The 15241-nt window shown below is 36.1% G+C and overlaps 1 protein-coding gene across 1 annotated transcript in view; it reads left to right on the forward strand.

Moving 5' to 3' along the window:
• Positions 1–14396, forward strand: part of Yme1l1 (YME1 like 1 ATPase) — a 37379-nt gene extending 22983 nt beyond the window's left edge. The window contains exons 9-19 of the mRNA XM_075970659.1: positions 591–681; positions 3555–3707; positions 4403–4535; positions 5507–5569; positions 7504–7616; positions 8921–9076; positions 9479–9630; positions 10892–11018; positions 11116–11189; positions 11643–11729; positions 12980–14396. Of these exons, the coding sequence (XP_075826774.1) occupies positions 591–681; positions 3555–3707; positions 4403–4535; positions 5507–5569; positions 7504–7616; positions 8921–9076; positions 9479–9630; positions 10892–11018; positions 11116–11189; positions 11643–11729; positions 12980–13123 (1293 nt within the window). The 3' untranslated portion in view covers positions 13124–14396. The remainder of the gene's footprint in view (positions 1–590; positions 682–3554; positions 3708–4402; positions 4536–5506; positions 5570–7503; positions 7617–8920; positions 9077–9478; positions 9631–10891; positions 11019–11115; positions 11190–11642; positions 11730–12979) is intronic.
• Positions 14397–15241: the final 845 nt, after the last annotated feature.

The raw sequence follows: 15241 nt of genomic DNA on the forward strand, positions 1-15241 counted from the left end.
CCATTGGAGAACTAAAACAAACAAACAAACTTTTTTTTTTTTTTTTGGATTTTCGAGACAGGGTTTCTCCATAGCTTTTTTGGTTCCTGTCCTGGAACTAGCTCTTCTAGACCAGGCTGGCCTCGAACTCACAGAGATCCGCCTGCCTCTGGCTCCTGAGTGCTGGGATTAAAGGCGTGTGCCATCACCGCCCGGCTTAAACAGACCTTTTCTTGTTCTAGTAATGATGTTTTCTGTAAATAGTTTTGTGAAATTTTCTAGAAATATAATCATGACCTAAACAGTTTAGGTTTTCTGATTGCTCTTTCGCCTTATGCTGTTTTTTCTAATAGTTTCAGCTTAACTCTGACCAATATATTTGACTTGTTTTGCCTTCTTAGTAAAAGTAGGAACTTCAAATGATTTTTGTTGGCATAATAAGGATGCCATGTAATTGGAAATAAGGATTAGAAAACCTTTACCATATTAAAAAAATGTGTTACCAAAAAAGGCCAAATTCACTCGTAGCTACATTAAAAATATGATTACCAAAGAGGAAACCTTGATAATCTAACTTTTATTTGGTTATTTGGTAAATTGCACCATTTAAGGTGGAGGAAGCCAAACAAGAATTACAGGAAGTGGTTGAATTCTTGAAAAATCCACAAAAATTTACTGTGCTTGGAGGCAAACTTCCCAAAGGTAAGATATTTTCCTTTTGTCATAATTGGTGTAAATCATAGAGTAATAGATTACAAATTTTATTTGCCCATATTAGAATTGAGTAGGTTCAGTTCTTAATTTTTGTTTTTAAAAATACGTGCTTATTCCACACATAAAGTTCTGTGCCTACTTTCTAGTAAGACATGATACTTCTTTAAATGCTTAGCTGTACATTCACCAAAAGGGGTGTTTTTAGTTAAATTTTTAAAAAACTTTATGCGTATGGATGTTTTGCCTGCATGTATTCCTGCCTACTGTGTGTTTGCCAGGTGCCAGTGGATTCAAGACAAGAGCATTAGCTCACCCAGGACTAGAATTACACGGTTTGTGAGCTGCCATGTGGGTGCTAAGAATTGAACCCAGGCCCTCTAAAACACTGAGCCATCTCTCCAACCTCACATAAAGTTGTTTTTTTTCTGTAGCTTTAAAACTAGTGCTTTTACATGGATATACAACTGTTAACTTCACTACTTCATACAAAAGTTCAGCATTTGTTCAGCATTTGCTCTAGTAATGATCTTTCAAATGTCACTACCCCTATCTGGGTCCGGCACCAACTCAGGATCATACTGAGCACTGATGTTTTTGTTCTCCTTTTGTTTTGTTCTTGTACTGAAGAGCAAACTCACTTCCCTTGTACATAGTAGGTAAGCACTAAGCTACACTCCTACTCCTTAGAATTTCCTTTTTTAATGTGAGAATTCTTGAGGATTTCTGAGAAGTGGGAACTGTGGAAATTGTCCTTATGATCTTTACAGTTATGAAGACTACATGCTAATTATTTGTAACATTATACTTTTATGTAAACTTTTTTTCTATTAAAAATAGCAGTTTGATGACCACTCTAACCCTGCTTTGTCCTTTAGCCGAATTATTTACTTGGAATATGTTTCTAATGGGCAATTGGGTCTATATAGTTTATCCAGTATGCACAAGCATAAAATTTGATTTCCACCATGGTATAAACTGAGCCTGTAATCCCAACACTTGGGAGGTAGAAGCAGGAGGATCAGAAATTTGAGGTTAGCCTGAAAAACAGGAGACCCTTCTCTAAAGAAAAAAAGAAACAAATTTCTAGGAATGAAATTACTTTGTTAAAGATTAATTTATTTGTTGTCTTCAAAGGAAGGTTTCAGGCTTGTAGTTTTAATCCACAGTCCTAATGCATCCCTGAGGTTTGAAAGGTGAGGCTAGGCATACAGTGCATGGTAGCACAAGCTTGTCTCCTCACAGAAACCAGAAATCAAGGAGTAGAGGGCAGAGTAGAGAGCATGGTATAGCATCCAAGACACATCTATCCCCTAAGGCATGTCTCCAGTGACCCACCTCTTCCCACTAGGTTCCTCTCTGAGTTTTAACAGTTTTGCCATAGCACCAGTAGCTTAGGGAAACCTTTAACATGCAGGTATTTGGTAGCTGTGTTAAATGATCCAAAGGCACTGCAGGTTTAAGGCTAGATTTTAGACCACTGAGCATCTCTTCTGGAAACTTCTGGAAAAGTTTCCTTAAACTTTTCCCACTTAGAGGTACAGTGATGTAATAGCATAGAGAGAATATTTAAAACTATAATTATACTCAATTTATTATTAATTTATGGAAAATTTTTGAGGTATACACTAAGATATCTCAAAATTAATAAGCAGCTTAAGCCAGTTGGATATCACTTAAAACATGGTAATACTAATGTAAACTTTATACTGTTTTTGAGCTTGTTTTTAGTTTTTTAATATTGAAATGTAACATCACTATAGTTTTGTTGTTTTTTAATGTAATTACAAGAGTTAAACAGATCAGGAATTCTTTTCCAGCTTACTATGGGAAAAGCTTATTGGTATGAAAACTTAAGTGTTTGGGAAATCTTAGAATACTAGCAGTTAATACTGATGTATTCTCACCCTATACTCAACAGTATTTGACATTCTGTCATATAATTTTCTCAGTGTTTGCCTATATGTGCATTTCATTTCTCCCTTGAATATAAGAAAGCTGTAGACATCAACTATGTGTCACCTACAAATAAAGACATTGCTGTAATTTTATCTAATTCAGCCCAAATTAGTATTATTTCTTTAATGTCATTGGTTTTTAAATTTTTTATTTTATACCAAATGGCTAGAAAATAGTTTTTTGGTCTTTAATGGAACTATATTACCAAGATTTTTCCATTATATTTGACTGCATATCTTTCTTTCGTTTTTTTGTTGTTGTTGTTGTTGTTGTTGTTTGTTTTTTGAGATGGTTTCTTTGTGTAACCCTGGTTGTCCTGGAACTTGCTTTGTCAACCAGCTGGCCTTGACCTCACAGATATCCACCCACCTCTGCCTCCCGAGGGCTAGAATTAAAGACCGTGTGCCACCACTGCCCAGTTTGGCTGCATATCTTTTAGTGTGAGTTTTATGCTGTACAAAATGAGTACTCTATATTCCTTTGTCTTCATTTTCTTTCTTGTTTTACTTGTTGATGTGTGAATTTTACATATATGTTTATGTCTGTTCGTTTGTTTGTTTGAACCAGAGTCTCATTCTGTACCTGGCTGGCCTGAAGCTCCTTATGTAGTACGTAGACCAGGCTGGCCTCGAATTCACAGAGATCCACCTGCTTCTGCCTCCCTAGTGCTGGGATTAAAGGTGTGCACCACTCCTGGCTGTAAATAATATTTAAATGGCACAGGAAAATTAGTTTTAGAGAAAATTTTGAAGTGAACAGTAGAAACGTAGTTTCTTTCCCAAGTTTGGCAATATTGATCATTACTGTCATTTCTATTATAGAAATTAATAATTATTAATGTCGAAGGTTCTTATCAAGGGATTTAAAAATAATGGATCATTCTTGTCTGCTTCTTTTCCTTTTAGGAATTCTTTTGGTTGGGCCACCAGGAACAGGGAAGACACTTCTAGCCCGAGCTGTGGCTGGAGAAGCTGATGTTCCTTTTTATTATGCTTCTGGGTCAGAATTCGATGAGATGTTTGTGGGTGTAGGAGCCAGCAGGATCAGAAATCTTTTTAGTATGTTTTGATGTATATTTTAGACAATGTTACATTTTTGTTACTTAGAGAAACAGTAATGTTTTATTTATTTACACTTTTCTTGATAAATTCTTCTATTGAATTTCTGAAATAAATGGGCTTTAGTTTCAAGCAACTTAATGATAGAACTAAAATGGATTTATAATCTTTATTTAGACAGTTTTATTATTATTGTGTGTATGTATGGTGTGTGTGTGTGTGTGTGTGTGTGTGTGTGTGTGTGTGTGTTCCATGCAGTCAGTTCTCTTCCACCTTTGAGTTCTTGGAATTTGAACTAAAGTCCATTTTCTACTGAGATATGTTGTGAGCCCTGTATTCTAAAACAGGCTTAATAAGGCTTAGTAGGAATACAAGATGAAGTTAGGGACTATTGAAAGTTAATTCTTGAATTTTTGGTTTTCCATTTTATTTATCGATTCTGTAGCATTATATTAAGAGTTATTAACTTCAATTCCAATTATATTAATTTGTACAGTTGGAAAGAATGGATAGCCAGTTCTCATTTTGTCATGTTCAGTACAACCCCTCCTCCAACATTATTATTTTAGTAAAATGTTTTACTACATAGTTTTTTTTCTACTATGACTTTTTTTGTACTGATAGTCTTAATATTTTTATGATAAAAGGTGTTAATTTCTTTCAACTTACTTGAATCTTTTTTTTTGTTTTTTTAGGAGAAGCAAAAGCAAATGCTCCTTGTGTTATATTTATTGATGAATTAGATTCTGTTGGTGGAAAGAGAATTGAATCTCCAATGCATCCATATTCAAGGCAGACTATCAATCAACTTCTTGCTGAAATGGATGGGTAATTGAGTCTTTGTTAAATATATGAAATAATTTAAAAGTTAGCATTTATCCAATTTAATGATAATTTAGAGTAACAGGTATCTTCAGCATTGATATTTACACACTTGATTTTGTGTAAGTTCTTATGAAGGATTTGGTAAAATTGTATAGATATTAAATGTTACATGTATAGATAACAGTCATCTTATTTAAGAAGTCAAATTTTTCTTTCATGTTTTTTGTATTACTAATTGATGTATCAGTTTCTCTCGAAATTGTAAATGTATACTTATTTTTAATTTATTATATTTATAAGAGAAAAACAATGATTCAAGCACAAACTGTCTAAAGAAAGATATGGAGGATAGGTATAGCTCAGTCGTAGATCGTCTGCTTCTAGTATACATGAATACCTGGGTTAGAGCCCATAAAGTAAGGATTAATACACTAGTTTCTGTCTAGTTGATGACCGAGTGTTGTGATCAAGTTAAAACTTACATCTGTGTTCATAATACAGAAAGGAAGAAATGTCACTTTGAATGAACTTTTTGTTGTTGTTTTTTGAAGACAGGGTTTCTCTGTAGCTTTGGAGCCTGTACTGGAACTAGCTCTTGTAGACCAGACTGGCCTTGAACTCACAGAGATCCTCCTGCCTCTGCCTCCTATATGCTGGGATTAAAGGCATGAGCCACCACCGCCCAGCTTGAATGAACTTTCTTAATGTCAGCATGAGACATTTTCATTAAATAGAGATCTAAAACCAAATAATTTGAATTGGTAAAGTTAAAAACACTTTTTTTGATATTTAATTAGGCACCTGAGCCATTTATGTCAGGTTGTTTTCCTAAGTAACCGTAACAGGTGGTTTGCAATTTATCTAAATGGTTTATTATCAGTTACAGTTAATGATGATCAGCTTTATATATGGGTGTTTTTACATGTAAGCTGTGCTTCAGTCAGTGAAATGGTACTATTTTTTTTCCTCTCTAGTTTCAAACCCAATGAAGGAGTAATCATTATAGGTGCCACAAATTTCCCAGAGGCATTAGATAAGTAAGTATGAAGAGTTCTGTGAAGTACTGTCATATGCTACGACATTGTACTAAGAGAAGAAGTCTACCACAACGTACCATCTTACACAGTTCCATTTGTAGGGAATGTTTCGAATAAGCAAACCCAGAGACAGATTAGCTACAAGAGGCTTGGGGACTGTGACGTAATTACTAGTGGACATAGAGTTCCTAAAATAGAAAATTGTTCTGAAATTAAATCAAAGTGATGCTTGCACAACCTAATATATTAAAACCCAAGTGAATTATTTACTTCTCAATAATATTGAAAACATGTATCATATTTAAACAGAAAGCATTTTGAAAGTGAAATTTATAGCATTAAAAGTTTCTTTGTTGGGAAAGGGACTAGAGATGGCTCAGTGGTGAAGAAAGCAACTGTTTTGCAGTGGCTCTCAGTTTGATTTCCATCACCCATACCTCCAGCTTATGGCCACTGTACCTCCGGCTCTTTCTTCTGGCCTCAACAGGCACCTGCCCTAAGATGCACCTGTCCCCCTCCCATATTTAAAAATTTTATGAGTTTTTTTTGTGTGATTAGTAGCTTGTCTTTTTTAATACAACAGTCCAGCATTCTAGATAGCAATTGAGAAGGGAGTGTGTATTTTTAATGATTGTTTTACTACTATAATCACATCATTTCTTCTTCTTCTTCTTCCATCCTTCAGGTCCTCCCATGTAATCCCCTCCCCCTTGCAACACACACACAGATGCACACGCACTACCAAACCAGGCCTTTTTTCTTTAATTTTTGGTGTTTGTGTGTGTGAGTATTCCTAAGTATGTGCATACAACCTATTCAGGGTGTATAGTGTTACTTGTATATATATGGTTTTTAGGTCTGACCATTTAGTATTGGATAATCATTTGGTATGCCTTTCCCTGGGAAAGACTTTTGTTCCTGTTTTCATCATTTTACTTACCTATAGTTCTTTGTCTAGGGTTGAGACCTCATAAGCTTTCCCCCATCCACTGTAGCAAAACATGGCATCATCCTTATTGAGGTCGTGATTAGGCAACCATGGTGGTGAGACACCCTAAGTGTAGGAGATAACCGTCTATATAGGAGCTAACACAGTCTTACAAGTTCCCTGACCCTTTGACTCTTCCGGTCACCACCCCTCTTCCTAAGTGGCCCTTGAACTTTAGGTGTAGGAGCTTTGTTCTGCGTGTGTCAGTTGGTACTGGGCTCCACAACTCTGCATTTTGATCATATGTAGTTTTCTGTAATGATCACTGTCAGTTGCAAAGAGAAGTTTCCTTGATGAGGAGTGAAGGTTACACTCTGTGGGTATAAGAACAAATCCTTAGAATGTGCTTAGGGATAGTGCTGGTTTTGTAAAATAGTGGTTGTAGGTTCTCCTTCACGGTTCTTTACTGGCCTTGGGCAACTGAATAGTTTCCAGTGCCAGGCATGACTAAATATAGAAACCACACATCCATCTCCAAATCTTCAGATGTGAGTATTTAACCTGGGAGTAACTGCACAAACCAAGAAAGCAAAAACAGGACCATCGGAGAAGGGTACAGCTGCAGTAGAGAGGATCTGAAGTGGGAATCGGGTAGAGGGAGGGGACTTGACATAGGGGAGGATAGATAGTGCTGCCTTGGTTGCACATGTATTCAAATGAACCTTTGTTCTGCCTTCTGCTCATTATTATTTCACATCAGCTTACACTGCATAGTCTGGGTTGGTCTAGTACTCCTTAGCTTTTTGAGTCCTGTGGTTGTGGGTGTTCAGATCCCTAGAACCTTCTGAGACTTACTGTCACCGTGCTTTAACTGTGTGAACATTGATATTCAGAAGTCTGTCTTTCTGCCTTATCTTTGGTTGACGTTGTTTCCCTGTCACATGTTTAGTGTATGCTGGCATCTTCAGATTATCAATTTAAATGTATCTTTTTAATTTTCTCTCAGTGCCTTAATACGTCCTGGTCGTTTTGACATGCAAGTTACAGTTCCAAGACCAGATGTGAGGGGTCGGACTGAAATTTTGAAATGGTATCTCAATAAAATAAAGTTTGACAAATGTAAGTTCAATTCCTTGATTCTGACATTAAAATTTCTGTAAAATGGGAATTTATCTAGCCATCCTGTTTATGGTCCTTTTTTGGTTTATGCCTCAAACTAGTTAGTTTTTTCATTCTCGTTATTCCCATTTTTATGTGCATTCTTCAGTTTGTGTATATTCTTGAAAGTATTTTATTCTTGAATTCTGATCCCAAAGGAAATTTTGTTTGGGGTTTATAGACAGGCATATATATATATATTACAAAAAAAGGACTCCATTTAGGAAAAAGCAAAACGTGGAGCAAGGCACATAGACACATGGCATCACTTGAAAACAGGTGACCATAGCATAAGCTGCAGTATTTTCAAGACTGTCTTTAATCAACCTGTTTGTTTCCTATAATAAAGGGAGACCAAGGTGTTTGAAAGTGATATTTAAGAGAACAGAATTTGATGGTGAGCGTGCTTTTTCAATTTGTGGTCAGGCTGGACATTAGCATAGGACATATTTAAGATATATTTATTTGTATATTTATTTATTGTGTATCACTCACTTTACTCTCTATTGATTGCACAGTTCAGTTAAAAGGCAAAGCTTGTCAGAGTAGATAAAATAAGAACTAATCATGTGGTATATGTAAAATATAAAGACAAAAAGAAAAAGATATGGGACCTTCAATAACAATTAACAAAAAAGAAAGCTATCAAACAATATGAAATTCAGGTCGTCAAAAAGGCATAATGATTCCAAATGAGTACATATTTGGGTTTTTTTGTTTTGTTTTGTTTTGTTTTGTTTTGGGCGATGGATGGAGATAGAGACAGAGACCCACATTGGAGATATATTTATTTTTATTTTTGTAAACTGTATGGATTTATACCACATGCACAGTACCAGTAGAGGCCAGAAGAGGAGCTGCCCTGTGGGTGCTGGGAACTGATCCTGGGTTCTTTGCAAGAGCAGCTGGTGTTCTTAACTGCTGGGCCATCTCTCCAGGCCCAGCGTAGGTCATATTTGAAGTTTCTAATTTCATTTTTAGTAAGTCCACTTTTTGTTTTGTTTTCAGAAAGTTAATAAAACCTAGAATTTTTCTAGATGTTTTATTGCCAGAAATTATTAACAATAACATTACCAATAAATACTAATTAGTATTATTTGCATACAATGGCATTAGTTTCAGTGAATTTAATTTTAGTTTTAAGATATATATTTTAAGTTGTAACTCAGAGTAACTGTGCTTTTTTCTACCTCCAAACGTGAGTTCAGTGGAAGAGCTTCTGTGTAGCAATGGGAGATTCCTTATGCTGTTCTCTTTGTCTGTAGCTGTTGATCCAGAAATCATAGCTCGTGGTACTGTTGGATTTTCTGGAGCAGAGTTGGAGAATCTTGTGAACCAAGCTGCATTAAAGGCAGCTGTTGATGGAAAAGAAATGGTTACCATGAAGGAACTAGAGTTTTCTAAGGATAAAATTCTAATGGGTATGTCTTCCTTCTCATCCCCTTGTTCTGCAGGTCATCTTTTTCTTTCTTTTCACCCTGCCCTGTTTTGTTTTTTCTGAAGACTGACTGTCATACCACAATCCAAACTGGTCAGCTGGCCCTCACTTACACTCATGTACCTCAGGCTGCCTGTGAACTTATGGTAATCATCTTGCCTTAGCCTCCTGAGTGCTGAGATTACTGTTGTGAACCACAATGCCTCCAGTCTCTGGAATGAGTCCTCATGTATTCTGTGTGTGTGTGTGTGTGTGTGTTTCTGCCTTCCTGTTATCACAGTGAATCATGGGTTAGCCTGGAACCTATTATTCTCTTACCTCTGGAGTTCTGGGATTATAGGCTACTATTTTAGCAGTTGCTAATATAGTATGGTATTTATCTTAGGACCAGAAAGAAGAAGTGTGGAAATTGATAACAAAAACAAAACCATAACAGCCTATCATGAATCTGGTCATGCTATTATTGCGTATTACACAAAGGATGCAATGCCAATCAATAAAGCTACAATCATGCCTCGGGGGCCAACACTTGGACATGTAAGTTTCCTATAGACCAACCCCTACCCTGTAACACCCGATTTGGTGTTACACCCTCGGTACAGTTCGCGCGCCTCTGTACCGAACGCGAGTCGGGCAAGGGCCTGGAGATTGAAAAGAAGACACAGAGAGACCAGGGTCATTCGGAAGGAGATCAGCCGAATGCCACTTTATTCAGCATTGGGGGAGTTTTTATCTACCTGACTGCAGCACAAGGACCTCTGCCCAGGCAGGTGGGAAATTACCATATTGTCAATGGAGTGAATGCCCTGCAGCTAACCACCAGGCGGGGCAGGCGTAGCACAGAAACACACAGGAAGCTTAGCTGGTAGATCATAAACTGTCCCCACAAATGCACCACAGGAATAAGGGAGACCAGGGCCCTACACTACCCAGTGACTGTGGTTTGAACCCAAGAGACTCAGGCATGGGAATCTGGCTCTCAGCATTGAACCATGTACCAGTTTAGTTTAGTTGTGCTTGCTTGCTTGTTTGCTTGCTTACTTGCTTGCTTTGAGACAGGTCTCACTTCTCACTTTGTAATCCACTCTGTAACTTAACTCTATGTACCCTGGCAGGCCTGAAACTTGTGGTAATCCTCCTGCCTCACTTTTACAAGCCCTGGGATCACATGTTTGAGCCACCTTGCCTTCTGTACCTCATTTTCTTATTTTAAAATTCACTTTCAAATAAAACTTTCTAGAAGCTGTTTAGGGACACTGTGACTTCCCAATGATTTTTTTTATCCTTTTTGATTTCTTGAACAGTATTGAAATAAGATCCATTTGCTATAATTGATCAGAGTAGTTTTATAATATATTTCAGGTTACATATTTCCACAAAAATACAATTGAAGAGTGATTGTAAACTATAACTTTAATATCTAAATAAACTACTAGAGATAAAGACACATCTTATGTCATAGCATCTGGTTCTGTAGTTCTAAGATGCTTCTCAGTATGTGCTTCGTTCTTGAATCTTTCTAATGTATGACTGGTTAAATATTTTTATGCAGCTGGAAAAAAAAGTCCCATTGCAGCATTATGTAGCTATTGTTTGTAAGATGCACCTGTACAGGATTTTCTTTGTTTTTCATGTTGGTTTCACGTCATAAAGCTTTCATGTATTAAGTTACCTGTTGACCATGTCTATCAAATAGTGTCTGGAAACACTGAACAGCTTTGATTATGAGTGTACCTATTTCAGAAGTGTGTCTGAATGCCTTTCCTTTTTATTATGTGGTTATTATTAAACCGTATAGGTTTCACTATTGCCTGAAAATGACAGATGGAATGAGACTAGGGCCCAGCTGCTTGCACAAATGGATGTTAGCATGGGAGGAAGAGTGGCAGAGGAGCTTATATTTGGAACTGATCATATTACAACAGGTTGGTTTTTCATAGTATATTACTTGAAATATTCATATTTATTCTTTTAATGATTTTCAGAAGGTATTTGTTTGTTTGTTTGTTTGTTTATGTCTAGGTGCTTCTAGTGATTTTGATAATGCAACGCAAATTGCAAAGAGGATGGTTACCAGATTTGGAATGAGTGAAAAGGTAGTTTATTTCCCATGTCATTCTTTGATAGACTTATGAATTGATGACATTCTTTTTCATTCTCTGGTTCCTAATTCAAGACTTAATTCTAAGTATTCCTCTGAGTAGTAATAGAGATTTTTTTCTACTTAGACCTCTTGAATTAATAAATTGCTAAATTAAATTATTTAACTCTTTTATCTTTCTGAACTTATTTACATTTTTTATTTCATTGTAATCTAGATTTGGGAGAGCTGTCAGTTTTCTGAGAAGACACTTAAAGTACTTGAATTTTCTATCATACCCTCATTTGCTATTTTGATTTGTCCTTATGGTTTCCGTAGAATGATATTTCATTATACTCAACATTTTTATGTTGCATTTCTTGTCCCCAGTTTATATATAAGCTACTACTTACTGTGCTAAACTTCTTAGTAGTAATTTGTTCAATTATTTTATGCTTTTTGATTTTAGCTTGGAGTCATGACCTACAGTGATTCAGGAACACTAAGTCCTGAAACACAATCTGCCATTGAACAAGAAATAAGAATTCTTCTGCGGGTAATATTTTTCTGAGCTTGATTTTTTTTTTTTGTTACAAAATGTGCCTACGTACTTTAAAAATGGTAACATGGTGGTGGGCAGTTAACAGTTCTAGTCCAGAGTGCTTATACTTTATGAAATGCCTTAGGTTTAGTCCCAGGACTGCAAATAAAAACAAGTTGATGATAACTACTGATTGTAAATCTCACCCTATAAAATATAGAGATGAAGAAATTCTGAGTGTGCACAAGAGATACCGATGCAAATTTAGGGATGTGGTTCAGTTGGTAGTAATTACCTAGCATGCACAAAACACTGAGTTCAATTCCCAGCACCACAGAAACGAGGCATGGTAGCATATACCTACAACCTCAGCACTTAGAAAGCAGAGGCAGGAGGATTAGAAGTTCATGGACACCCTTGGCTACATAGACATAAAATATTATGTATCAGATAGGAAAGGTAAGAGAGCTGCTGAAACCATTTTCCAGATTTCTGCCTCTGGTAACTGTATTGTTTGTGCCATTAACTGAAGAACTTGGAGACCAAACTGGGATGCAAGTTATTGGTGTGGGTAGATTGCTTTTGTTTAATAAGAAGCTACTGAATTTGGATATCATAATGAAGACTCTAATGGGATGTTGGTCTGGAGCTTACTAGTAAGGTTGCTTTGTGTTATTAGATACTGAAGTTACCCATCTCTTAAGGTGGCTCTTGGGATGAAGGAAAAGATCTGGCTGAGGGGCAGTGTCCATTGAATGAGGAATGTAATCAGTATTCGTCAGATGGCTTGTAGCTAATACTCAGATGGTTTGACTTTCAGGAGTAGTACTTTCTGCAACAGAGAGGTTACTAAGGATCTGTAAATGGTGCTGGGAACAAAGAAGTGTTTGAAATAACAGTAAGAATTTCAGGAAAGCAGGTCTTCCAAGGAAGCAGCCAGGCTTTAATTAACTGCTGGAGGGTAAAGAAAGAAATACCCAAGCTAGTTACAACAGAAAAAAACGAACGTTCTAGAAAGGCAGAGACTCTCTCGAAACATTTTCCAAACTCTTCTGTGTGATACATTCCATGTGCTGTTTATATTCTTACGTACAAACAGTTCATATTTTGGAACAAAGCTTTTAAGTGCTTTTAAAAATAGAAATCAACACACTTTAAAGCCTCATTGGTTTTATTTTCTCCTTACCTGTGGTTATTGCATTTCTTCATTTTTTTTCTATGAAAAAAAATTCTTCATTTTTTTTCTTCATGCTTTTCTCTTTCAGGAGTCATATGAACGAGCAAAACATATCTTGAAAACTCATGCGAAAGAGCATAAGAATCTAGCAGAAGCATTGTTGACTTATGAGACTTTGGATGCCAAAGAGATTCAAATTGTTCTTGAGGGGAAGAAATTGGAAGTGAGATGATAACTCTCTTGATATTGCTGGTTTTATTACAAGGATATAAGTTGCCCTGCAGTCTCTTTTTTGCTACACTCATTTACTACCCATTCTTGACTTGGCATATAATTCAAGGATGAGAAACACTTTGTCAGCCTTCTGTCATATTATCATATTTTGGTAATTCCCATGATGACACCCATTGGAGACTAGTAACCCATAGCAAGTACATGACACATAATAAATAAAGAGCTGTCAGGATTAAAGACAGATTGTTTGAAAAATGTCAATCAATCATGTTGAAAGTAAGCAATCATTTTGTGGTTGATTACTTGAAGTGAGTAAAAATTGTGCCTTTATCTACTGGTAAGTATTTTTTTTAATTTTCAAGCTAAAATAATTGAAAAACTATCATCTCCTGATAGTAATATTTCGCTTTGGAAAAAAAAATGCCATGGGTAAATGCATTTCTACATATATCAGTGGAAAACATTACGATGTACTTCACTCTGTTCTTGACTCACCATGTGAAATGGCCTTTAAAAGGGGCTATTGAATTGTAAACATAGATATAATCAGAATTTAAATGCTTGTAATGTCTTGAAAATGCAGCATGAGTGCTCATTTTCTTTCAGATTCTATTGTCTCACTGACGGAATGGTTTTAGAACAGCAGTATTTTATCATGTAAATAAGTAACAAAATATATTCTGAATAATTGTATAATTACCTTTAATCTCAAAATCACAATGAAACCAAAAACTCAATTCCTGTCTAAGTGGTCTTTCAACTACTGCCTTGTCAGATTTGGAAGGCTGTGCATCTGCACATATTACACGATTCATCAGTAGTTTAAGTCAGTAGAATGTAGAGTGCATTGTATTGGTGTTATAACCAAATTACATTCTTGAAGGAACTATTAAAATTGCATTCAGTTTTCTCATGGAGGATGTATATGGTCTTCATTGAAGAAAACAGGTATAATTAAAGGAACCTTGTTACATGATATTCTTGGCTTTTTAAAATAATCTTAAGTTTTGATAACAATTCAAACTGAAAATGTTGGTAGAGCTCCTTTATATTTTTTATCTAGACTCATATGTTGTTTAAATTTTTACTGCTTTTTGCTGTCTCCATTGTCACTCAAGTTCATGTGCTCACTCTCCTTTCCTTCATTCTCGCATATTCATACACATACATATGGAAAACACTGGTAATGCGTTTATCTAACCTTACTTAAAACAGTTTTTGTCACATTGGGTTGTAATTTTCATGTTATAAAACTTGTTCATTATAAAATATATAGACCAAAGACTTTTTTCTGTGTAGTCATCCCAACTCTTAGGTTTTAGAACATTTTTTTAAGTTTTAAAAATTCATAGTGACTCTACAGACTTCCTGTGTGTTTTATAGCTTCATTACTACCACTATAAAGTGGTATCTCATCAATGACATCCAGATTGAATTCCTCACAGTTCTAGTCTCAGCAAATTATACAGCAAGTTTACTGTGGCTTTTGGGTTTTAATTGGATTATTTCTTCTACTTTATATGTATGCAAAGACAGACAAATCAAATTAGGCAAGGCATATAAGAACAAAGAACCTAGTTATAGGATAATAGTATTGAGTTGGATAGAAAAGATAGTTTGGGGCTGGAGAGATGGCTCAGTGGTTAGGAGCATTGCCTGCTCTTCCAAAGGTCCTGAGTTCAATTCCCGGCAACCACATGGTGGCTCACAACCATCTGTAATGAGGTCTGGTGCCCTCTTCTGGCCTGCAGACATACACACAGACAGAATATTGTATACATAATAAATAAATATTTTTTAAAAATGAAAAGAAAAGATAGTTTGTACATTCCCTATGTGGTATTTGCCCACATTCCGCCAGCAGAGCTTGAAGATACAATCTCCTTGGAGTATGAGGGAAACAAGCACAGAGCATGGCTTTAGAACCACCTTAAAATGCAGTAAAGGACAGACTCCCCACCTCCACTCTTCTGTGGTGAAAGTGAGGTGGTGATGGACTGTAATAGCCATTAGCTCAGAATAGCATACATTCAAAGTGCTGAGTAAAACCCTGCCTGCCAACAAAACTGACATTCAAAAATAAAACAGTCTCGGAGACAAAAGCTATGAGATAACA

The sequence above is a fragment of the Microtus pennsylvanicus genome, chromosome 4 (assembly GCF_037038515.1).
Source record: "Microtus pennsylvanicus isolate mMicPen1 chromosome 4, mMicPen1.hap1, whole genome shotgun sequence".
NCBI lineage: Eukaryota > Metazoa > Chordata > Mammalia > Rodentia > Cricetidae > Microtus > Microtus pennsylvanicus.